Source organism: Alosa alosa, chromosome 23 (assembly GCF_017589495.1).
Source record: "Alosa alosa isolate M-15738 ecotype Scorff River chromosome 23, AALO_Geno_1.1, whole genome shotgun sequence".
In the NCBI taxonomy this organism is placed as follows: domain Eukaryota; kingdom Metazoa; phylum Chordata; class Actinopteri; order Clupeiformes; family Clupeidae; genus Alosa; species Alosa alosa.
In genome coordinates, this window is record NC_063211.1 from 11,527,181 (window position 1) to 11,553,366 (window position 26,186).

Below are 26,186 nucleotides of genomic sequence, written 5' to 3' on the forward strand. Positions count from 1 at the left end.
ATATGTTATCAGTTTTACAGGTGCTAAAACAGCTCTCACTAATTAGTAATAGTATGCGGCCTATAAGTTTGGCATCAAATGCCTATCACCTTTGAAGCATTTCAAGTGCTTTGCTACCTTATCTGTACATTTGCTTTGCAAAGGTCATTGGAGCCTGCATGATGTAACAGAGAGGCCTGTGTGCAAAGACATGTATGGGTAGTTCTGCTTGCTTGCTTTTGCTTTACTTTTTAAAGATTGTTATAAGTTTTCGGAAGTGTATCAGCACCTGATGTTTTTTTTTATATTGCAAGATGTCTAAAACTATAAAGCATAGCTTTGTGTATCTTTGTGTGCCCAGTGTGATCGTTGAGATCTATGTTGATTCAGAAGTTTGCCATTAGAAGCAACCTATACCCTTACACTACCTATTGGATGATTATGAAAGCAAAGTTTTGGTTTGACCACATTTTGTCCCTGTAATAGTTGTAGGTTTGTGCACACCTTCTGAATCTGCCAAAACATCTTCTCATGTGAACCACATGGTACTATAAACAAGTGAAAGTAAAAAAACAAACAACTATATGGCGAGAATCCATCATCAAGCTCCACTAAGACCTGACTTAGGATTGGATGTTACAACACTTGCTTGTCTGAGCCTCACTCTTGGAAAATCACCACGGAAAGTCCAGTTCCAAGTCTACAGCTTAATTTAAAATCAGGGTGTCCAAGCCCTTGTCTAGTCTTGGGATGGCGAGCAACCTATGAAATCTGAGCTGATGGCCAGAGATGGCGAGTGTGTCCGGTGTGTGTCTGGGGGGTCGGAGGGTACAGGGCTTGAGGGTGTGATTGATTCGCAGCACAATCTACAATTAGCCCGGGCGTTTTCCATGCAGTAAGCAGCTGCTATCAGCGCGAAGTGGCCGGGCCGCTTTTAGAAACGCCGATTTGAGATAAAGAGGAGGTGGATTATGGCTCGGGTACAAGATGATGTCTCCCCAGCTGACAGAATAATTACCTCAGTGACCATACGGTGGGCTTCACTGCTCAAGACGGTCTAAGGTCAGGTCCAATTACTCAGTGATACCTTCAGACATGGATGTGAATACACTTTAAAGGGGGTTCCACAGTAATACTCCTGACAACAAAAGAAATGCTAGTTATAATGATGGGGCATGGGAAATGGTATGTCACACCATTATGTTAATGATGACTTTAATGTCACAGCTTGCATCGCTAGTCTCTCTGCATGTTAAACGATGAGGCTCCAGTGGATTTAAACGAAGCCTCGGCATTCTTCTGCTAGTCCTATGTCGCCTCCTAGTGGCTCTGCTGTGTTTGTGCATCTCTGTGTTTATGACAACCAGAGGGACGTTCACAAAGGTGGAATTACTGTAAGACTAGAGAGTACAACAGCACCTCATTGTTCATGAGCGCTTCCCTCTGTGTTGACTACTGTTTGTCATAGCCTTTGGAGCCATCAGGCTTTACCTACAGCCCTGGACTGATGCCATTGTCGGCCTGTCTGACTGGACAACACAACATTTGGGACGTGTTGATTGGTAAAATGTGCTGTGACTGGATGGTGCAACGGCTTTCTGAGGCCGTTCCTTTCAGGAATGTGAAGCACGCCCCTCTGCATTGTGTGTGTGTGTGTGTGTGTGTGTGTGTGTGTTGGCCCCCACGACTGCTGTCTGCAGGGAGAACTATAGGCAGATAATGGCTGACAGGATAATCAGAGCATAAAAACCAGGAGCTGTTACTCAGACTGCTAATACACACATATTTCATATAACCACCCCATCCCACCACTGTATAAACACACACTCACAGGCAGACATACAGTATATGTAAATATGAATACACGCACGCATGCATGGACTACCAACTATTAATATTTTTTTAATCTTAATATAGGATTAATAACTTATATTTTATGTTTTTGCAGTGTTTGAGGTTTAACTGGCTGTTGGTTGCTTGTGATTATAACACTACTTGACTAATATACATGGGTGGCCGGAAGTGCAAAAGGTAATGTGTAGATGAAATAGTTAGGTTTAAATGTGATTTCATGAAATGTGAATGATTATTATTAAGAAAAAAAAATCTGCAATTTCTTTTTCTTGTGGCACACCTGCACAGCCCTGTATATATAACACACCAGTATACTGCAGCACACAGATTGGGAAACTCTGTTCTAGAGAATCACATTGGGTAGTTCTCTCTGTAAGCTTGCAGTGTGACATGCATGTCCATCTGATTATGTGCTTACTTTTCCAGGGGGTAACATGCACAGAAATTGTAGTAGCGTGACACACACATACACACGCATGCACGCACACGCATGCACACGCGCACGCACGCACACACACACACACAAAGCGATGTGCTCCCAGGCCTTTGCAACACTCTGTTTTGACATTGTTTACTTTCTGTTGTCAGTTTTGTTTCTGGGGTTTGGCTTGCAGCGGTGGCGTGTCACTTCTCATCAAGTGCGTGCGTGCCTGTGTGAGTGTGTGTGTGTGTGAGAGAGTATGTATGTGTGTGTAAGAGAGAGAGAGAGAGAGAGAGAGAGAGGGAGGGAGAAAGAGTGTGTGTGTGAGAGCATATGCATGTACTGTATGTGTGTGTGCGCGTGTGTGTGTGTATGCGTGGGCGAGTGTGTGAGTAGTGATATGCATGTGTGTGTGTGTGTGTGTCAACCTCTGAACCTCAAAAGCCACATGGGATTTAGAGGGCATACATTTCCATCCCTCTCTTGTTCCCCACATAGCTGAACTGTGGAGTGTTTTGTTCCACTGTTATCAGACCTCCACCTTTCCACAGAAGACAAAAAAAAAACCCAAATGATAATTTAGTGGCTTTTCATTCAACCAAAAGACTTCTCATTAAAATACAACCCATGTGTACAATACAGCATGTGTAAAACAACAAGGAGCAATTCCTGTCCAAATCTATCCAGTGCAGGTAGTGTTCTCCAGCACACCATAAACATCCCTATACCATAAACATCCCTATACCATAAACATCCCTATACCATAAAAGCCATGACTGTTTCTGAAATCACTGTTATTGCAGGCCAATTAAACACGCCACGCTTCAATCATGGGGTGGTAAACCCACAGCTGTCGGTGGGTATAAATAAGCTGCTCGGCCATCATTAGCATATCTAGCATGCGCCTGGCGCGTCCAACAGAAACAGCCATGAGCCCGGGGTATGAGAAAAAAACCTTTCAGACAGATGGTTGGCACAGCTGTGTGAATGCACTTTGAGAGACTGTGCGCAGAGATCGACGTCAGTCTATAGGCAGTCAGTATGTAGAGGCCTAAACTGCAGGCTTACAGTCTATAGGCAGTCAGTATGTAGAGGCCTAAACTGCAGGCTTACAGGAGAGTAAGTCTGGGCTTTTAATTGAGTCTATAGGCAGTCAGTATGTAGAGGCCTAAACTGCAGCCTTACAGGAGAGTAAGTCTGGGCTTTTAATTGAGTCTATAGGCAGTCAGTATGTAGAGGCCTAAACTGCCGGCTTACAGGAGAGTAAGTCTGGGCTTTTAATTGAGTCTATAGGCAGTCAGGTGGAGGGGATGGAAGCTAGTCTGTTATGAACTTGACTTTTTAAATCTAGGCGTCTTTTGTCACTTTACCTGGTCTCCTATACAAGTCTTTGAATTGCACGACGCACGCACGCACGCACGCACGCACGCACGCACGCACACACGGACACACTTTTTAAATCTATTCTTCTCCTGTCCTTTCACCTGTACAAGTCTTTGAATGTGTGTGAGGGCTTCTATATAACCCTGCCTTGCCTACAGGCATTGGAAGGAGGGCTGTGCTACTCATGGTAAAGAGTTTGTGCTCCAGAGGAGACGTCTGTTACAGTACTTAGACACTTTTGGATAAATGTTTGTGGAAAGATGTCACGGCATGTCAGATTACCACAAAAGGACTCCAGAGGGTAAAAACTCTATATTCTAGAGGAAGCATGCAAGCACCCACACACACACACACACTTTTTAAAAATCTATTCAGAGGGTTAAAACTCTATATTCCAGAGTAGTCTACTGCTGGAGCTAAACGTGTGAGTGATGATTGGCACCCATGGATAAAAAGATAAAAGATAAAATCTAACAAAAATCTGCATTTGAAGAAAAAACAAGTGGCTTTGGAGAATTAAAAATACATCAGCTGGATGACAGCAAATGTGAGGTGAGAAGAGTGAGTTCTACAGTCTGTCCCAAACAGCAGAACGCAACAGACAAACAGCTCACCCAGGATTCATCCACTGGGGGGCACTATAAGACAGACGCATGGCAGATCCCCACCCATTCACATCCTGTAGTATCCCTGCTACCAGATGACTGTTCAATTCCAGATGATCGGTGGATGGGCGTCAGAACAGACGTGGATTCAGGCTAACTGTCGGCTTTCACTGCGCAGCGCGGCGTGCTTTGGCGAGGGCGTCGGACGGGTCATGGTGATTTTGGGCAGCGTTCGCCCATGCCAGCCAGGCACGTCCACCGCATCCTGCAGCAAGATGGTGACTGACCCCTGGGGCACGGCTGCTGCTCCATCCAGTGGGCAGATTATGTGGTGGTGGTGGTGGTGGTGGTGGTGGGCAGAGGTGGGGGTCACCCTGCCGTGGGCTCCCCCCGATGTCGCCTCGTCTCTGTAGGGCAGTGGGGAGTGCAAGAGCTGCCTGTGTAGCTGCTCGCGGAAGCCTGACAGTGGCTCCAGGAGGTGGGGGTACGGCCCGGACAAGGGTGGGGGCGGCCCGCAACCCTCCTCCTCCCACACACACTCCAGGGCGCCCCTCTTAAACGCCACCCCCCGCCTCCACCCTGGCCGAGGCAGCACAGCTGGAACAGACGTGGAGCTCAACAGTGAGTCATGTGTTACAGACGTGAAATTCATGTCTCCATGTGAACCTTTATCTCTTCTGCTTTCACACCTTCACACTGATAGCATCTACTCCACACACATGGTAAGCTTTCACATCCATGTTAAACACGCGTGTGTTTTTTTTTTTGTTTGTTTTTTTACACACTTGCACATGGACTGACACGGCACTTTTTATTTTATTCTCTTGCTATTTATTAAAATATTTCTTGATCTTTCTTTCTTCACACTTACTGTACACAGAAAAAGCTGAACACCAAAATGAAATTTCACTACATGCTTTACGTTAATATCACTATGTATGTGACAAATAAACCTCCTTGTATCCTTGTATGTGCACTACATATTGACCATTCACAACACATGCATACCAGTGTTCCATCATATAGGCATAAATGGCTCTTATCTATCCGATGCACGTAATATATTTACCATTTGTTGCGGTCTTGCCCGTGTTAGTCACGCCATGTGATGCATGGCTGGTCGTGACCAGGAACTGCCTGTGAGGTGATACGGAAGATCCCAGAGGATTATGGGAAGGATGCCTGGAGGATAACTCCAGGCTATCCGCCATCTCATTGGACATCTGTGGAGTGGGATCTGCTCCTCTGGGGGATGGATGGTGATGCGGTGGGCTGAGCTCAGAGGAAGAGGAGCTGACTATCTGTCTGTCTGGTCTATGGAGAAGCATACAGAATCTATATTATTTCTATATTATTGATGTACATTATAGACTGCATGATATGTGGAGTAGACATTCACATCCACACAAGTAGAGAGAAAAACTTCTACTTCTTTATAAATGTACTTCTGCAGTCATTTGGTTGCCTAATCAATTTCACACAACACCTAAGCAATTAACGTCACAAAAAACATGAATAACTTATAAAGAAGTAATTTAATTAGTAACTAGGAAAATATATATATATATATATATATAATACAAGAACAATCATCATACAATCAAATCATACAAAAGTTAAAAATCTACACGATTTGAGGATTATAGAAGTTGTATAAAACCTTGCCGCAGGTGGGTGAGGGCATGGTTGAAATGCTGTGCTTTTGACTCTAGTAGCCCATAGCTTAACTCAGATGACTGCCTGCCTGTGGAACTGATCTGTACAAACCAGGCACCCCGAAGGCGCCTCCATTAAGGCCTCATACATCTTTCATCCAAGTGTGTTTTTCTAGACAAGCGCCAAAACAGTTTGAGAAATGAATAGAGCCGGATGAATGCTTTTTACAATTATACATTTTTATATCTCACGGGCCACATTTTCATGTTACAGTACTCCCCATTCCCCGTTGGGTAAAATGGCTGCACTCAATCCTATTATGATTCTCATAAAAACTATTACCAGTGGGGAATATCTGATGGAATGCTGTGAAATAGCTTTCGTTCAGGTGCGCCCTGACTTGACGTTTACTGCAGCCCTACGTGGGCAGATGCAAAGTGAGAAGTTGTGCGCGGAGAGAACAACAAGGGCTTGCGATTTTCAATTAGGCGCCTCTCCACTGCTCTCTACAAGATAGCGCTGTTAACAATGCAATCCCAGCACTGCCCATTTTTTTTTCTTTTCATTTCACTCCATTTTCTCTTATCCCTGCCCCCCCCCCCTCCCTCCACCTCACCACCTCAAACAAAGCTCCTCTCATTTGATTTCATTTGCCTCCATTAGCCTATCTACTGAGGAAACAGCAACGTAGCAACCCGGAGGAGATTCAACTCTCCATGCGCACACTTAACCTCTTCTCACCGTCTCACCTCGCTTGGGGAGATAAGCGAGTGGAGTTCTGAAACTGCACCCTCCGTCACCCAACCCCCACCACCACCATCTCCACCACCACCACCACCACCATCCCACCAACTCCACCACCCCAGCAAGAGACTAAACAGCCTTTAAATCATTAATAAGCAGAAAATGACTCTGCACACATCTGGCGAGCATAGATATCGACTCAGCCTCGTCTTTTATTCATCAGTGCAGGAATTTAGGAATTAAAAGAACAACCCCCTCTGTTAGTGCTGTTAGCTTCTGCATTCCATCTGCACCGGGCAGATAGGCCTGCACACCTGAGAGAGAAGTGTGGGAGTCTCGAGGAAAATATGCCATATGAATGATAACCGCCGAGGAGCATTCGCAATAGGCCTGCAATCACAGCACAACTGTAATGAGTGTTTGTCTAATATGACTCAGGTCAGGTGTTTGCGGTGCATTTGAAATGTTCACCTTCACAAAGCGGCAGGATTAAAGAACACAAGGGGCCCTAAGGCTACAGAGACTCAAAGGGCTCCCTCCTCTTAGAATTATTACACAACACTCTCAGGTCATCTAGGAAATGAACAAATTTACTACGACAATGAAAATGAAATGGTTTTCAATTTTGCTGCAACCATAGCGTCAGGCTCTATCAGGTCATTTATTCCTAGTTTACTGGTTCAAACTGCAGCGCTTTGCTTGAGCACTTGCTGCTAGAGATCTCGCCAAACATACGTTCAATTTGCTCTTTTTTTATGATATTTTTTTTTATTGTTTTTCAAAGGGGGTCACTATGTTGAATGGAGAGACGAAATACAGAAATACAGACTTTTCAGCAGGTCTGGAGTCCACAACAGTGATCGTAGTTGTTGTATTTCCTACTCTTTCCACAAATCTGGAATGTGAACTTGTGAAATACGGAGACTGCCCCTTTAACACAACACACATGTTCACCTTGTGTTCTAGCAGCATTTCATCGATGGCAACCAGCCACACCGTCCTACGCCAGCTGTGAGCAGCGGACTATTAGAAAGCCACACAGATTCAATAATCCTGGTAATAGGAGTGCTGTACACTGCAAAGGTAATTACAGTGTGTGGATATGATCAATTATGAACAATTATTTCAAATCTGAGACAAACGACAAAATCAAGGCTATACTGTATGTACAGAAAAACCACAGCTGTGGTCACAGCTCTGAAATAAGGAAGGCACCATGTCTATAGCCTGCAGAGCAAATGAAATTCTAGATCACAGATAACACAAGACAAAATGGGGTGTTAGACCTTCTGCCTGCCCGCCCAGGTGGTCTCTCGGGCAGGCTGGCCTTCCGGCTGGAGTCTTGGACCCGGCTGGAGCTCATTAGTGGGGGACATTTGTCTACTTTCCTTCCACAGCGCAAACCTCTTACGATGAGCATGGACCTACACACACACACACACAGAGAAACACACAGCGCAAACATCTTACGATGAGCATGGACCTACACACACACACACACAGAGAAACACACAGCGCAAACCTCTTACGATGAGCATGGACCTACACACACACACACACACACACACACACACACACACACACACACAGAGAAACACACAGCGCAAACCTCTTACTAGGACCATGGACCTACACACACACACACACACACACACACACACACACACACACACAGAGAAACACACAAAGGAAGACACAGACGAGAACAAGATGCAGAAAGAAAGAGAGAGAGAGAGAGAGAGAGAGAGGGAGAGAGAAAGCACAATACATCAAACAAACCCTTTTTATTGACACTTCTCTGAAAAATGACACTGTACTTTGTTAGTGGCTTATTACTCTGTTTCATGTGGTACAAATGTATCAGGAAAAGAGCTGAGACTTATTGCTAAATCTGGGCCCTGGTGGTTGCCCAGCATGCTATGCAAAGTAGGTTAATTTTTACATTTACTGCAATGGCACGGTCATGACTCCTAACATTAAACCACTCAGGTGGCACACAGAGCGTTTACATTGGCTACCTCAACCTACATCCCCCCGGGGACACAAGTGGGTGTGCTGCTCTTTACTGCACGAACACACACACAACCACACACACACACACACACACACACACACACGGATGTACATGCACACAAGTAGCCAAATCACACACATGCACATACATACACACACACACACACACACACACACACACACACACACACACACACACACACACAAACACAAGCAGTCTTTGCGAGGGTTGTAGCGCACAGAATATGTGTATTATAAACAAGCTATGATAAGCACAAGCTTTACTTAATCAGATTTTATTGATATGACATAAATGGTCGGCAAAAACAGTATGTCCCTGAATGAGAACCCGCTACTCAATTAGCGTTTGATTTAGCCTCGGGAAAACCACTTCTCGTAGCATCACAGCCTCATTACAGTAAAACCCACTGGTTGACTGACTGATTGAATACCTGGACTCCGGCTGCTGATGGCTGATGGCTGGAAGTCTGACGTCTGAGACGTCCTTCACAAGCTGTCGGGTCGGGAACCCTCTTGACCTCTTGACCTTTTGGAGGTCCTTATTTAGGGTCTTCCTCACACATGGAAGGCTCCTTAAGCTCAGCACCTCCTCTGCGTCCTCCCGGTCCACCTCTCCGACACTGGCCAGGCCCCGCAGCACATCCTTAGAGACGTGGAGACACACAAAACTTCAGCACATCCTTAAGACGTGGAGACACACAAAACTTCAGCACATCCATAGAGACGTGGAGACACACAAAACTTCAGCACATCCTTAGAGACGTGGAGACACACAAAACTTCAGCACATCCTTAGAGACGTGGAGACACACAAAACTTCAGCACATCCTTAAGGCGTGGAGACACACAAAACTTCAGCACATCCTTAGAGACGTGGAGACACATTAAAACTTCAGCACATCCTTAGACGTGGAGACACATTAAAACTTCAGCGAGAAGATCAACAGAAATAAACAACTTCTGTGAACCCTGGGACATCATTCATAGTTTTGACATTAACTACAATACACTGGTTATGTAGACTGAAGATTAGCATGGAAAGTAGTGTTCCATTAAACTTGTTGCCTGAGAGGGAAGGGGAGACATCAGCATTCACAAGGAAACTGAGAGTTCTTCATTTGCATCAAACAGAATGCAGACAACCAGTATTTGAGGAAATAGAATAAATCTCAGCAATTTGGTGCCATGGCCATGACAAAACCTTTTACAAAACAAACAAAACAAGTTAAAGATTTTGTAATATTCCGCCTAAATCCTCTCTGTTGTCCATAATTTCAGCCCTTTTTTGCACAAACCAAGCCAAATAAAGCACTGGTGTAATCACGCTATTGTTCCACCAGCTATCCCACAATCATCTGTCTTTTCATCCAAACAGTTGCTGTGGTTTTCCACCACAGGCTTCAAAAACATAAGCTTTAAAGCATAAGCAGCACTGAAAGCAATTGCAAGTCCACAGCACTGAAGATGTCAGAGGAACATTAGGGGAACATTATGGTGTGCAACCATCCATCTCTTGGACCTCTACACATTTTTAGACCGAATGCCTATACAGCAAATAAAAATGACCAATGACCAATGACAATATTACGTACAATACATTGTCCTATTGTCAATGAATATGCTGGAGACCCTCCACTATTGACTCACTGGATCAGTACCTTGTGTGGTGGCAGGGAGACTGGCTCTGAGTAGCAGGAGGGCACAGGGGAGACCTCTCGACAGGGAGACTGGAGTCTCCTCATTCTGCCACACAGCATCCTCAGCCGGTCCAGCTGAAGAGGTCTGAGACAGGAGATGATAGTTTCCTTACAGACAGACTCTGTGAAGGTGGAGATGTCTGAGACAGGAGATGATCCTTACAGACAGACTCTGTGAAGGTGATTTCATGAGCCCCTGGTCCTGCTCCCGCAAGCCTTTGTGCATACAGTGCAGTATTTTTCATCAGGTATGGGGATTTCTTTAGAACATATGATCATATGTTTTGCACCGAATCTCCCTGCAAATTGAGCAACAGGGAGTCATACAATGGACTATCACAGATATAGTTGCATGGCCGTCCAAAATACTGTCTTCCCCTGGAAGAGATGTGTAATTATTATATTATATAGGACATACTCTAAACTTAGATTGTTTACATATGAAAGCACACTCTCAGTGGAAAAGAAGTGTAAATGTTAAATGTCAAGGTGAGAAACCAGTGGTCTTCTGTGTACACAAATCTGATTGTATTATTTGTTGTTATTATTTATGCTAACAGAATGAAACTGACCCTGTTATGAGCGATTATATCAGTTATAGCAATAACAGCCTCACCTTGGCAGTGTTGTAAACAAATATGCACTGAAGGTGCCCAGGGATTTGAGAAGAGTTGGGAAGAAAATTTGTTAACAAGCTCAGGCTGCAGATAATTACTTTTTGGAGAAAAGTTTCTAAAACACTTCCACTTTTCCAACATTATGAATTCATAGGAAAAGATAATTACAACAACGCCCCTACAACACTTTAACCTGTATGACTATGTGTGCGTGTGTATGCCTGAATAGGGAGGTTAATTACTCATGTCAGGGGCAGTCTGCACCCTTCGCTTCAAAAGAGCATCCACAAATAACAGGGCCGTTTTTATTTTACAAGGTATACTCAAGCCCTGTGTGTTGCATCATGCGTCAGCAGAGCTCTCTTGTCTTTTCAGCCAGTCCCACCCAACAGGGCACTGGCCCATCTGGCTCTCATGTTTGCTTGAATAGAACAACCTCTGAGAATACTGGTCCCTTGGAGCACCATGAAAGACTTTTTTAAAGTCCCTTGAAACACCAGTCATATACATTCTGATATTAATTACGAGTAAAGATATTTCTCTCTCTCTCTCTCTCGCTCTGTCCTAAGTAGATTCTTTCATTTAGAGCAGAAACAGATTTAAATAATTCCATTATAGTAGGAAATCGATTTGCATATAAATAAGTGCTCAGTAAGGAAAAAATATATTTTTCAACCATCACACGTGCGATTTAACTGGGTAGGATCCAGAGAGAAGTGTCTAAATCAGGAAACTGTTGATTGATTGCTAATCGGGGCAAGAACACCGCATTCAAATAAGCTTGGATTTCCCCTCTCATTGGCACCACATGAGAATCTATTCACCACCCAGACTCAAAACGCAATCTCTCTTCCAAACGCATAGACAAACAAGACAGTGGAACAGAACAGGGTGGGTTTGATTTTGCCATTGACAAAGTGCTGCCTGGATCTGGTTGAACACTACATGGACAACAACCCTGTTGTTCAGCACATTTAACTGGTTGGACACAACCCTGTTGTTCAGCACATTTAACTGGGGTGACTCCTGTGTCTATACATCAATAAGATTAAGTTCTTAAGTCAAACAAAACAAACTAACAAACGCTAAATGATGCCATTTTACCAAGCACTTGCATTATTACTGTATAAGGTCTACTCTGTCATGTTTTGTATCTTTCATCAATACAGTATTTGTGCTCCCTGGGGAAAGAACAAGCATGACCTCATTATTGTCTGGTGTTTTCTCGATTAGCTTAGCTTAGGAAAGCAAGGAGAACAGTTGCAAAGTCATAACAAAATCAAGCAGAAAAGGATAATGGCCATACCTGTGTCCAAAACACCATGCTGGACAGTTTGGGAAATTCACAGAGGAGGCCTGGGCTGACCAACTGGACCTGACAGAGTGTGTGCCGATCAAGTATAGGCTACCCGGTCTGCCTGTCAGAGACCATGCAACTGGACCAATCTAATGCTGAATCACCAGAGCAGGCCATTGGCTGATTGGCTGCCAAGTTTCTTTGCCGTTTTGGCTTTTTTTTTCATCTTAAGACCTCACACAGAGATTGAATTCCTCAAATTAACCCTTCACATCCAAACACATACACACACACACACACACACACAGAGAGAGACACACACACTTCGGCCTCCCGCACAGAAATGCTTCTTCGTTTGTGCAACAATCTGTTAATGAGAAGCCAGCTCACTTGTGCATTAAGAGCTATGAGGGAGGCTATGAGTGCTGTGTTATTGGCAAGCTTAGTGCTAAGCCACAGTCCTAACCAAGACATTAAAACAGTTTTCTATAATGGCTGTCAGTCAGGTGGAAGGAGGAAAAGGGCCACCTTGCCTTCAGGCAAACGTGTGTGTGTATGAGGAAACCAGAGGGAGACTGGATAATTTGAGCCTTGTGGTTAGCATAGCTGGCTAGGCTAGCCTAGGTTACCATCTGGTGTGAATACCAAAGATTCTAGAACAGAGCTCTGTTCTAGAATCTTTGGTGAATACTGATTTCTTTGTGGGATCCTTTCTCATGGACCTGCCAAACACCATCCAACACATTCCACCCATGGTAATAATTAGCCCATTTCACAAAATGGGGCCGCTGTGTAAATCAACTTCCTGTGGAAAAGAAAAGTCCACAGGAAAGACAGAAACAGGAAGACGTTTTACCCTGCCAATTAAGGTATTAACATTAATTAGGCTGGACACCTGGACACTGTGAAATTGGTCTATTACCCTCTCTGGGTGTCTCTGGGTTTTGGGATTAGTCCAAACACAGGTTCACCTGGGAGTAGGGATTACCAACAATGCGCCAAACTTCAGTCATAAAACAAGAACAGAAATATCCCTGTTGAGATGTTATAAGCAGCACTGTCTGTTTCTGCATCTAGATCCCAAGTGTTGTCCAAAAGCTGTTTGAAATGTTGACATTGCCCAAATACTGGTGTGGTAAAATGGCATGGAACACAGCTCATAACTATATTCCCTAACCCTAACACCAACCCACACCTCAGGCTTAACTCTAACCCTAACCTTAGAAATGTAGGAATATAGGGCTGTCGGACCATTGCGCTGGGAACAGGGCTGACCCCTTCAAACACATGCAAGAAAAAGAGTTAATGGCTATTTAGGCCTCTATGCTGGCAACAAGAACACGAACATATTGAAGGCTCAGGTTTTCACCGCAGGCCTGTCTGAACTAATGATCACCGGTGCCATCCTAAACCTCCAGGTAAATTAGGCCTACAACTGCGCAAATTAGCCGCTAACATAATTACCGTGACTCATTAGCAAGAATCACAGGAGCCGTTTTCATTAAACTGCGACAAATGTACCAATTTAGTTCACTTCGCCGAGCAAATCCAGGCATACCCTCCCGTAAGATGCTGTAGCTTTCTGCAGCAGAATGCCCAATCCTTCGTCCTCTTACATTGTATCTGCTGCTTGGCCAAAAATACAAATTGGTCTGGCCTTTTCAGCATTTATTGATAAATTCAGTGACCTTTACTGTGCAGCTCATAGTTCTCCACTGATTAATAGTCAAGTCTTATTTGCCGTGTTACCTTGTCCTTTCAGGGTACATAGGGATGTCAGCTTCAATATGTCTCTTCATACTGTAGGCCTAGTTGTGGACATGGGAGAACTGCCATCGATTCCAGCTGTCAGGTGTTTGCAACACAGAACAAGCCAAAACGCAGATGTTACAATAAGCATTTTGCATTGTGCTACATCAAACTAGAAAGTCTTTATCTTGGTATCTTAAGGACATTTGAACAAACAACCTATTCAAGCTGATTTCACAGCTGGAATGTTCACAGACGCATACAAACCTTTCTATTATTTAAGCTAGACCATCTTGAGCGATATTTATTTTACATTTTTGTAACAGACGTTTGCTCTGCTGTATGTTTGTATGCATGCATTACATACACACAAGCATGCACACACACACACACACAAATACAAACTCGCAGGGGAAGCTTATATTTTAACCATTTGGCAGATGTTACCAAATGGCAGATTCTAAAGAGACCTACCAGTACAGCACACAGGGATGACCGAATGTATGGGGACAGAGAGCAAACATTTCATGTCAGTATTGAGCAGCTTGTGCTTGTGTAGTGTGTGTCCCTACCCAGTGAAGGTTGTTGTGTGTGTCCTTCCCCAGTGAAGGTTGTGCTTGTGTAGTGTGTCCCTCCCCAGTGAAGGTTGTGTAGTTTGTGTCCCTACCCAGTGAAGGTTGTTTTGTGTGTCCTTCCCCAGTGAAGGTTGTGCTTGTGTAGTGTGTGTCCCTCCCCAGTGAAGGTTGTGTAGTGTGTGTCCCTACCCAGTGAAGGTTGTTGTGTGTCTCCTTCCCCAGTGAAGGTTGTGCTTGTGTAGTGTCCCTCCCCAGTGAAGGTTGTGTAGTGTGTGTCTCTACCCAGTGAAGGTTGTTTTGTGTGTCCTTCCCCAGTGAAGGTTGTGTAGTGTGTGTCCCTCCCCAGTGAAGGTTGTTTTCATCAGTTTGGCTCAAAGGCAAACAGAAACTGACTAGTCTGACATTTACAGGGGTGCAGTCGGCCGACGAAGGGCAATAAAAAGACTGTCACTTCAGCTGACCACTTCGGAGACCTGTAGCTTATTTTCTTGTCTTTCTAGCTCAACTGATGAACAATGGATTTAAGGAATTATTTGATCCTGAAGTACTACACGACAATTATTATTTTATTTCTAGGTATATCACCCCTTTATTGAGGTCAGTGAGGAAAGTGACAGGAAGCAAGAGAGAGATGGGTGGGATCGGAAGTGTGTGTATGTCGGAGAGAGAGATGGGGTGTGACCGGGAAATGACCCAGGTCAGGAAGAGCCTGAAAGACATGCAACAGATTAATACATTTAGAAAAGTCATTGTGTATGTATTAGACTGTCCTGCTTTACGACACACACAAAAATGTGACAGAAACAAGCTTTACTTCCATAGTCACATCAGCCTACTACTTTACTAATAAAAGTAAAAAAAAAAAAACTTTTACATGTTTTAATAGATATTTAAAAGGTGCCATGTGTAAGAATTGAGGTAAAAATATCCAAAAAATTAGCTACACACATCAAAAGAATGAGAAGAAATTAGGGCGATGATGTCATTTAAAAAATGACAAGGTATAGTGCTGCAGAGATATCAACCTGAATTAGCATGCTAAATTACTAGCCACAGCCCGACAGGTGTCATAATACCAGTTTCGGCCATGGGAGGCGGTATGCGGGCAACATAACCACCAGCCAAACTGCAATACACGTGTCTTGGTTGTTACTCTAGGGTAGACCAACTCACTTTCTGGAGGTATACTGCCCCCATCTTTTATGGAATGTGGAGTATGAATTGATTTTTTGGCGGACATTACACATGGCACCTTTAATGGTTCAATTTGACTCATCTGGCCAACTAACTGTTATGATGTGCAGGAACTTTCATCTGCAATGTGCATTCTATTTGGTGTTTATGTGTAAGACAAAGAACATAAATGAGAAGTTGAACGCAGGCAGAAATGGACCTTTTATTTCAGCAAATCTCCCAGGTGGAGCAGATAGAAGCCACCCAGCACCTACGAGTAGGATACACAAACGCGCACGCACACACACACACATACATACATATCAACTGATTACACGCAAGCACGCACACACAGACACACACACACACACACACACACACACACACACACACAGCCCCGAACAGGGTGCCAGGAGGTTGCTGCCGGTAGCAATGTTGCCCCTTCTCTGTTGAGCCTCTCTTCACAGTAACAGGAATGACTGTGCCATCCATCAGGTGCAAGAAACAGTCTTTTTTTCGCATTTTTGTTTTTATTTTTCTCTTATTTTTTTCTTTATTTCCCAACAAACAGAAGTCCTCAAAAACGTGTTTTGCAAACCATCAAAGTTCTTATCTAAAGTGATTTAAAGTTGGTGGATACAGATGGCTCCCCCTAGAGGAGAGGCAGAGGAATGCAGAAAGGGAGACCAAAAAGAAAGAGGAATATTATCCAGAGGAAAATAGATGAAGGAATTGGTCGATGCAGTTGAAGTATTTTTTTTTCCCCCAAAACAGTTCAGCACTGAAACAGAACAGTTGCAGAACCTCTAACAGTGGATGAGAGACAAAATAAAAAAAAGAGGGGGAAAAAAAAGCTGTAAATCACTTGCTTCACATACGTACAGCTCAGGTCCTATGGTAGGTTTCAAGGGCCCAGTCATGTAATCAATATCAAATTGCTGCTCTTGTTGCTGGAGCCTGGGCAAAAGTCCTGGTTTACAAGTATCCAGAAGTTTTCATATTAAGTGCTTTTACCTTCCCAGATTACACAGATGCGACCACTGCGCAACAACCATAGCATTCAGGAGAGAGAAAAAATAAAAAAAGAAGAATGGGGGGTCATTTAACATCGCTGACCACAATTCACTGGCTCGCTCACACATAAACTTGCTCTGATACACACACTCTTGGTTGGGAGTATGCAAGACAAATGAAATCAATATGACTGGTGGGTGACAATGCAAAGATTTTAAAGAAAAAATAACTCTAAATCTATCTGGTCTGGCATAAAACATGGCAACAAAACAAAACCAAATCAACAGATCAAGGTGGTCAATGTAGCGGAATGCGGAAAGGAATACTCCGTGTTAAGAAACAAACAAACAAAACAACAAAAACACCACATGGTCCTGCTATCTTGGTGCCTGGAAATGAACAAACATTGCGCATGAGGTCTCCTAAGTCTGGTCTGAATCCACACAGGTGAAATAAGTTCCCAGTCCAAAAGGCACCAATCCTCTACTGGGCCTTTCTCAATCCGTCCCCCACCTCCAGGGTATGTACAACCAGCCCGACTCAAGCTCCTCCAACAGCCACTACTGCAGGCTGGGGGTGGGGGCTTCTTGGTCCTTTTTGGAAGTTACTGGTCAAAGAAAAATAAAAAGATGGACCCAAACTGTTGGGAAAATAAGCGAGGGGAGAAATGGAAGCAGTGGAAAGGAACGATGAACGGCCGAGTCGTTTGTGGTCTTCCTCCATTGTTCACAAAGCAATAAGACAAAAAAAACTAGAAAGGCTTTGAGAAGCTTGGTGAGGAGCTTTTTGTATTTTCAGGTGTTTTGTTTATTTATTTTTAGTCTTTTTTTTCTACTTTTTTTTCTTTTTCTTATTTTTCTTGTTTCCTCCTGTAACGGCTGAATCAGTGCAATGCATGGAACAATAAAAGGCTTCTCCTTTCATGGAGGTTGTATTTCTTTCAAGTTCTGTCTTTTTTTTTCTTCTCTTAAATGCAATTTAATCTTGTGGGGAAAACGACAAGGACGAAGAAAAAGAAGAGCGCATCGTTGTCATGGGGGGGGGGGTGATTTCATATTTCATTAAGTCAGTTTTGTCTTCGTCACCATCATTAACACCATCGCTGTATGGTGTGGTGTTTCTTTACTTTCTTTTTTTTTTTGCTCCATGTGGGTTTTTTGGGTGCTTAGCTGGTGTCCATGGACTCCATGTTGGCGGAGGTGGAGTCGCGCTGGATGCTGTCGAAGATGGCGGCGAGTTCCGGGTTGGCGCTGATCTGCGACTGGAACTCGCTCATCAGCGGGCTCTTCTCCGCCTCGGGGATGGTCAGCAGGGCCGCCACTGCCCGCATCGCCGAGCGCTTCAGCTCATCCTGCTTCTCAAACTCCTGCTTGACTGAGTTCGCCTTCACCTGGGGACAGGGAGAGGGGGGGATGGAGACCGACGAGGAAAAGAGGAAAAGAAGATATAGAGTGGTCAAAATGGAGGAAAAGAACACAGAGCGGTCAGAATGGAGGAAAAGAACAGAGTGGTCAGAATGGAGGAAAAGAACAGAGTGGTCAGAATGGAGGAAAAGAACACAGAGCGGTCAGAATAGAGGAAAAGAACAGAGTGGTCAGAATGGAGGAAAAGAACAGAGTGGTCAGAATGGAGGTCCTTTTCAAGGAACCAAGTATTGTGCTTGTTTCGGTTACACCATGACAACTAATCATCAAGTATTGTGCCAGCATGTCCAAACGGGTCCTATTTGTGCGTGTTTGCCAGTGTGTGTGCGTGTGTATGTATGGGAAGGTATGTGTATGTGCATTACCCTTCTGTGCTGACAATGTAATTGGGAATAAAATTTACTTTGGTGCACTGTACGTGTTAACACATGCTGTGTGTGTGTGTGTGTGTGTACCTTGGTGGTGCAGGTGGCTCGGAGTGGCTCCACCAGTCTGTCGAGCCTCTGCAGCACAGCACTGGGACACAGGGAGGACAGCCTTGCCAGCATCAGGAACGTCAGCATCTGGAGAAAGCGCACACACACACACACACACACACACACTTGAAGGTATCCCAAACAAAACTTACTCACTCACCACACTCATTAACAGAAATACTTACTAGACCAAACATACACAAACACTGTACACAACCTGAATCACAACACACACACACACGCACGCACTCACGCACACCATACATACACTATGCAAAGACATGCTAAAAGGGTGTCCAGTCAGCTTCCCACCTTGATGTCGTAATGGTCCTTGAGCCCGTCCTCCACGTGATTGAGGAACTCGAAGATGTCCAGTCGGTCCAGGCAACTGTCCAGCAGTGTGTACATACACTCGAACGCCGCCTTTCTGATGTCCAGCCCATCGTCCACGGTGTGCTTGAACGGACCCATCTCCACCTGAGTCACAAAGGGCAAGTGTGTTGGGCAGATTTAAGATTAAGAAAAAAAAAAAAAAGTATACATTTTTTTTATGCCTGTTTTTTTTAAGCCAAGTCATCACCAGAAAGACAGAAATGGAGCTGATGTATAAGTATACGTGTGAACCACAGTAAATAACAGACAAGATTCTGCCATTGATACACAGTGTTTAGGTGACTTTGCTGATGCAGTGTGTAACAAATTAAACCAAACTACTGAGCGTGTTTTTGCTACATTTTAGCATTTTATGTTACATTTAAATGTAAAATGCTTGTGATTGTTTGTAATTCTGTGTGTGTGTGTATGTGTTCGGTTTTACCTCTCTGATGAGCTCCTTGCGCACTTTGGTTTCATTGTACAGGTGGGGCAGCACTGTGTCCAACAGGTCTCGGATCAGTGACGGCTTATTGTGAGCGGCCGAGTTGAACGTCACTAGAGCAACCCTTCGCACGTTAAGATCCGGGTCTTCCAAAGTCTTCAAGAAGTCACCTTCATTACAAAACAAAACCATCTTTGAGGAGTAGGAAGGTGTATTCATATCTGGTAGAGGTAGTATAGTGCATTGGATAAGAGATTAAATAGGTGAATAACAGATACCTATGCAGTTTTTCAGTAGGGGGTCGATGGTCTGTGGGTGATCTGAGATGGTGAACTTGACGGCTGTCACGACAGAACTTCTAGCATATGAGGATCCTGAAAAAGAGATGCACGGTTGCTCACTGTTTCATTGATACAGTATTAATAGTCTGAAAAAATAGCACATTTAATAGTTTAAAGGTCCAGTATGTGGCTTTTTGTTGACACAAATTCAAGTCCAGATAAAAATTTTGAAAACAAATACATTTTTGTTTACAGTCAAAACAGCTTTTGATCTCCACTTTACATGTTTCAGTAGTGTTTGTGTGTGTGTGTGTGTGTGTGAGGAGACTCACCGGACAGCAGGTAGCCCTTCAGGCGCGGCAGCAGCGTCTCGGGGTCGATGAGTGTGAGCTTGCCCAGGCACTCTGCCACCACATTGCGCGTGCCCTCTTCAGTGCACTCGCAGTGCGTGAGCAGCAGTGACCAGACACTCTCCACGTACGGCCTCAAGCCCGCCACCGCCGCCGAGCTGATGATCTCCTTCAGCGAGTGCAGCAGCAGGTACTGACGCTTGGGCTGACCGGTGATCTCCTGCAGCACGAAGGGCAGGTACTCGGGCAGGTTGCCCACGGCGATGCTCCCCAGCGCGTACGACGCCGCCGACTTGACCTCCTCGCTGGTCGAGCCGAACGCGTCCAGGATGACGGCCTTGAGCTCGGGCTGGCCGCTGAGGTCCAGGTGGTGGCCCACCTCGCCCAGCGCCAGCAGCGCCAGCAGACGGATCGAGTCGGTCGAGCGCGAGTTCTTGACATCCTGGATGAACTGACCCACCACGGCGGGGCCCTCCTTGGGGCAGGCACGGGTCAGGGCGGCCACGCACTTGGCGATGGAGTAGTAGGACTGCTTGTGGGCGAGCGCGGAGCTCTGCGCGTACACGGGGCCCGTGAGCATGCGCAGCAGGTCCATGTAGCCCAGGCTGGCCGTGCCGGTGCCCACCAGCGCCTGGAAGAAGTCCAGCATGGCGGCCAGAGCGCCGCCCTGGAGGAGCGGAGAGCGCACCAGCGCCATGAGCTCGGCCAGGATGGCGCCGCTGATCTTGGCCAGCGCCTCGGGGTGGACGCGCGCGAGGGTGGTCAGGAAGTTGATGGCCATCTGCGAGACGTGCATGTCGCTCTCGCTGATGAGCGCCGGCAGCTCGGCCAGGACGGCGTCGATCATGGCCGGCGTCACGCTGTCGCTGTAGCTCTGCACCAGGATGTCCAGCGCGGCCAGGGTGCCCAGCTTGAGCGCCCGCTGGTTCTTGCGCAGGAACGATGCCAGGATGGGCACGGCCTCGGCCAGCACGGGACGCAGGTCGATGTGCAGAGGCGAGCCGGCGATCAGCGTCAGCGCCTTGACCGTGGTCAGCCGCGTGATCTCGTTCTTCAGACGCTCCAGGAAGATGAGCAGCGTGCCGGGCAGGTCGGCGCCGAGACTGTCGCCCAGGTTACAGATGATCTGACCCATGCACGAGATGGCGCGCTCCTTCACCTCCTGGTCGATGTCGGCCGCCTTGAGCCGCTTGATGGTGCAGGCGAACAGGTCGCCGATGTACGGCGTGGCGTCGAAGGCGTCCGGCGTCTCCAGCGGCCGGATGACCTTGACCAGCTGCTGGGTGACCAGCAGAGCCTCCGAGGTGATCTTGTAGAAGGGGTCGCCCACGCACGCCACCACTGGGGGCACCAGAGCCTGGACATGCGGGTGGAAGACGTGCGGCTGGTGGTTGCACAGGATCACGTACAGGCAGGACAGCGCGTCGATCTTCAGGTTGGACGAGCTGGACTTGTCGTTGAGGGAGAAGATGATTCCTAGGAGGGGGGAAAGGGAGAAAAAGAGAAGTTTGAGAATGTTAACTAACTGCTTCATGTTTTGAGGGCCCTTCAATAACCATTTAGGGGCTGCATAGCGATAAAAGAAAATCTAATTAAAAGCTCCATTTAATATATGCCAAACATTAAACACGGTCAATAAGTAAGATTACAGCTAATCATTATTCAACACAGGCTTTGGCGAGGATTCAGACTGGGCTCTTCAATTGTTTTGGCTTCTCCATAAATAACATGAACAGAGCGAAAATGAAACAAATGAACTGAGCATAATTCAACTGCAGTGTCAAAAGATGACAAGGAGTCTTATGATATATTTAATTCTAATATCTCTCTTAAGTTTTATTGAAGATGTTGTTTCATGGTTTGCCAAAACTGTTGCTTTAGGACAGTCAGCCCTGCTAGTCAGATCCTGTATGTGCTACACAAGGATAACAAAGCTTGGGACTGTCAGGACCTGTTCCACCTGGGGAGTCTCACAGAAGCTCATCAGACAGCTTATGCAACTGCACAGCGCTCCAGGTCCTCTGTGGAATGTTTTAAAGGTCACTGCTCCTCCTTGGAGGCATCCGAGTCATTTTTGACAGGCACAGACAGACGGAGATTTTCATGGTGAGAAAAAACAGAGAGACTCCTTTACCTCGCGCTAGTGCAGACGAAAGGGTTGATGGAGCAGACATGAAGAGTAGGCTGGAGCTTGACACTGTGTGTGTGTGTGTGTGTGTGTGTGTGTGTGTGTGTGAGTGAGAGATGGAGGCAATGCCCTGAAGCAGAAGGTATGTTCTGAGTGAGCGCTGTATGCTGTCAACTGACAAGCTTATTGGAGAAAGTCAGCAAGCGCCTTTATGCATGAGAGCGAGAGAGACAGAGTGAGCGAGGTGTGTGTGTGTGTGTGTACCTGGGACCAGCACAGGGATGTGTTGCGTGAGCGCTCCGGGTAGCACATTGACGAGCTCAGTCAGCATGTTGAAGCAGCACTGGCGAGTCTTCACACTCTTCTCCTTCAGCTGTTTGTGCAAGGCCTTCACGATCATGGGCACCTACACACACACACACACACATCAATACTTGGACACACACACACACACACACACACACACATCAACCTATCTAATCCAGGGGAAACCAGTATATGGATGTCCATGACATCTTCCAATTGAATCTACTTTCATATAGGTACATTTATATGAAATTAGCTCATGTACCGTAAAACTTCAAATAAAAGCTGTCCTAAATACGTGCGTCCCACTAATAATAATAATAATAATAATAATAATAATAATAATAATAATAATTCCTGTTTTGCAATTGAAAATGCAATTGTATTTGACAGAGGACAGATATAGGTTGCTACTAGTAGGGGTGTGACAAGATCTCGTGCCACAAGATCTGGCCATACAAAAATGTCATGATATTTCTTGTCAAGGTAAAAATCCGTCTTGTGGAGAAGTATCCAGCTGTAGCTGGCATGACAGACGAGTCTGACTAAATTAGCATAGGAGATGCCCCAGCCACTTTGGCAGCATTTTGGGTACCTGCTGGAAACAATACCACTCAATTACACCGTTTTCCCGACAGAAAAAGTGACGGGGCTCTTCGAAGAGTGTGACATCACTTCCTCCATGTAGTTTTGTTTACTTTTCCTTCAACTCCAGTGAAGTGCCGAGCTACAGTAATAAGTGCCGAGCTACAGGAACACGCTAGCCACCAAGTGTGTGCCCCTTGCTCTGGTTTAGTTTCTCAATGGAGAACCATTTGTGTGAGAGTAGGCTGTGTAGATTCAACACAGGTCCATTAATCTTGTAAACTTTATGTTTTTGAAGTCATCTGTGCAAGACTGAAATAAGCATAGTGGCAGAACGAATATCGGTTATGCATCGTATGGCATTATTGTTTCGAGCAGGTCTCCAATATGCTGCTACACAAAAGTAAAAGTGGTGTGCATGGTGTGTGTATGCGTGCTTCCATGCATGTGTGTGTTGTGAACCCCCACTTGGTTCTGCAGCATGGTGAGCGGGGTCTCTCCCTGCTCCATGGGTGTGTGTGTGTGTGTGTACCTGGCTCTGCAGCATGGTGAGCGGGGTCTCTCCCTGCTCCATGGTGTGTGTGTGTGTGTGTGTGTGTGTGTGTGTGTGTGTGTGTGTGTGTACCTGGCTCTGCAGCATGGTGAGCGGGGTCTCTCCCTGCTCCATGGCGTCGGGGTCACACAGCCAGCTCTGGGCTGGCCGCGTCTGCTTGAGCAGCGAGAGGTAGGCGTGGAACACGTCGGCCTTCACGTTCTCCTCGCGCTCCTTGAAGCGGGCGATGAGCGCCGGCGACACCGAGCGGTAGAACTCGGGCAGCATCTCGTGCCGCGTGCTCACCACCGCGTCCAGGCACTTGGCCGCCGCCCGACGCACCTTCCAGCTCATGTCGTCATCATCGCTGTACTCGTCATCACTTCCTGTTTAGAACAGGAAGAGAAAGGAGGAGAGGGTCGGTAGGGGTATGTCAACCAGCAAAGGAAATTCAACACACACACACACACACCTAGCTCAAGCTCTCGGAGGAAGAGCATGCTGGGTATAAGGACCATATACGAACACACACACTCCTACGTCCTAGAGAGAAATGAATACATGTCCAGTGAACAGTGGGTTATTACCAACAACCAACTCAGATACAGCATAACAGATTGCAACCTCAGCCCCTTCCACACACACACACACGTCCAAATCCACAAACACACACATTCTACATATTGATACCCATAACGATACACAATATCAACAGTGGCAATACTTATAGTCTTATAAATCAGGCTGGCTTTCTAAGAGAACAGGACGAGAGAAGGGGAAACAGAGAGCCATTCTCAGAGTGCTCCCAAGCTCCAACATTACCGTGCTAAAGAACAGTCAATAACCACTCTCGTGGGGCTCAATGCGGATGATTAGAATTCTGTTGCTGCGGCTGATGTTGTTGTTCAGTGTTGGCCCGACGGGTGCCTTCAGGCCTAAAAAAAATCAGTGTGTTTGGGGGGGGAAACGTGTTTGAGTGAGTCTTTGATCATTAGCGTAACAGGCAATGCGCTAACAGCAGCAGAGTGGCGGCTTCAATTCAGTAGGGCCTTTTCCCTGTCCAATCCCATTGAGTTCTAATTAAGAGAAGCTTTAAAATGGCGGCGCTGCCTAAACCTGTGCGTGTCTGTGTGTGTGTCTGTGTGTGTCTGTCTGTGTGTGTGTCTGTTCACCAAATTTCTCCATGGGCTATGGATGTGGTCATGCATTTCTTAAAATGAAAGAACTGTAGCTATTGAGTTGTAAACACTCCAGACTCCAGAGTCTGAGTGGTGGGTAAAGAGGGTCTGAAACCCTTTGAAATGATGAAATGACAAGCTCAAGCTCATGTACACACACACACACACACACAGTCCTGTGTGCACTAAGGGGGAAACAATGATGAAATGACAAGCTCAAGCTCATGTACAGTACACACACACACAGAGTCACGTGTGCGCTAAGGGGGATAAAAAACTGACGCACAAACACACAGAGAGCAACACAGAGATCAAATAAGCCTAGGATTCCATCTCAGTCTGAAAGCTATGGCGAGGGAAATGGGAAATGCATGCAAACACACACACACACACACACACACCAGGAAAACTCCTCGAGTGCTGAGACAGACACCTCACACACACACACACACACACACACACACACACACACAAAACCCCTGGTGGACACATCACACACAAGCTCTCTCTCTCTCATATGGGCGTGCACACACAGACACACAGACACACAGACACACAGACACACAGACACACAGACCGTCCTGTTTACACTGAGGCGTGCTGAGAGGATGAATTATTGAAGACCAGCAGCACGGGAAGATGTGGTGAGATTTAGACATGTAATGGAGGAGGAGGACGACAACTGTGCCAGGGACGCCACTGAGGGTGCCCCCGACCTACAATAAGAGACCAGCATGTGGCGCCAGCGTGCACTAGACGCCGCGTGCCGTTTGGACAAAAGCGCTCTCCGTCCCCATACGTGCCCCGACAGAAAAAGAACAAAAGTGTTCCTCAGACCGCCAAGAATAAAAAGGACGGACGCTGTCAAGGAGTGAGTTTGTGTATGTGTGGTCTATCCGTGTGTGTGTGTGTGTGTGTGTGTGTGTGTGTGTGTGTGTGTGTGTGTGTGGGGGTGGGGGAGATCTTCATTCTCTCTTAAAAGCAACAGCATGTCAGTCTCCACAGCTCTCTGCTCCATGGAGTAGAAATGAAGGGGGAGGGAGGGAGAGAGGGTGGGGGGTGGTGGTGTGTGTGTGTGGAGTCCATTAGCAGAGCCACCGATTCACTGACACCATAAGAGGCCCATGAAAGACCAAGACGTCTTAAGCACAACTCAGCCGGCCATAGAGCTCCACCATAGCAATTAGCCCATGCCTGTGACAGCGCCACAACAGCAAAATCAATCCCGTAGATAGACAGAGAGGGAGAGAGACAGACAGAGAGAGAGATAGAAAGAAAGAGAGAGAGAGAGAGAGAGAAAGAGATAGAAAGA

At 45.9% G+C, this 26,186-nt stretch overlaps 2 protein-coding genes across 3 annotated transcripts in view; both read right to left on the reverse strand.

The window, feature by feature from the left end:
• Window positions 1-3,629: 3,629 nt before the first annotated feature.
• si:dkey-39a18.1 (uncharacterized protein LOC557637 homolog) lies at window positions 3,630-12,382 on the reverse strand. 2 transcript variants are annotated; one of them, XM_048234902.1, is made up of 6 exons: window positions 12,296-12,382; window positions 10,334-10,671; window positions 9,108-9,319; window positions 7,929-8,066; window positions 5,312-5,556; window positions 3,630-4,839 (listed from the first exon to the last, which is right to left on the reverse strand). In XM_048234902.1, exons 2-6 carry the CDS (start codon window positions 10,430-10,432, stop codon window positions 4,391-4,393), a joined length of 1,143 nt encoding a protein of 380 aa, XP_048090859.1. In that variant the 5' UTR covers window positions 10,433-10,671; window positions 12,296-12,382; the 3' UTR covers window positions 3,630-4,390. The 2 variants fall into 2 exon arrangements, with proteins under 2 accessions (XP_048090859.1, XP_048090860.1); XM_048234903.1 differs by lacking the exon at window positions 12,296-12,382 and having other exon boundaries at window positions 10,334-10,867.
• Window positions 12,383-16,293: 3,911 nt separating this feature from the next.
• The window catches only part of cand1 (cullin-associated and neddylation-dissociated 1), a 28,071-nt gene continuing 18,178 nt past the window's right edge, over window positions 16,294-26,186 (reverse strand). The window contains exons 8-15 of the mRNA XM_048234706.1: window positions 23,790-24,082; window positions 22,538-22,679; window positions 20,128-21,621; window positions 19,793-19,888; window positions 19,515-19,684; window positions 19,010-19,174; window positions 18,677-18,784; window positions 16,294-18,187 (exon numbers count right to left, since the gene is read on the reverse strand). Coding sequence (XP_048090663.1) covers window positions 17,963-18,187; window positions 18,677-18,784; window positions 19,010-19,174; window positions 19,515-19,684; window positions 19,793-19,888; window positions 20,128-21,621; window positions 22,538-22,679; window positions 23,790-24,082 — 2,693 coding nt within the window. The 3' untranslated portion in view covers window positions 16,294-17,962. The remainder of the gene's footprint in view (window positions 18,188-18,676; window positions 18,785-19,009; window positions 19,175-19,514; window positions 19,685-19,792; window positions 19,889-20,127; window positions 21,622-22,537; window positions 22,680-23,789; window positions 24,083-26,186) is intronic.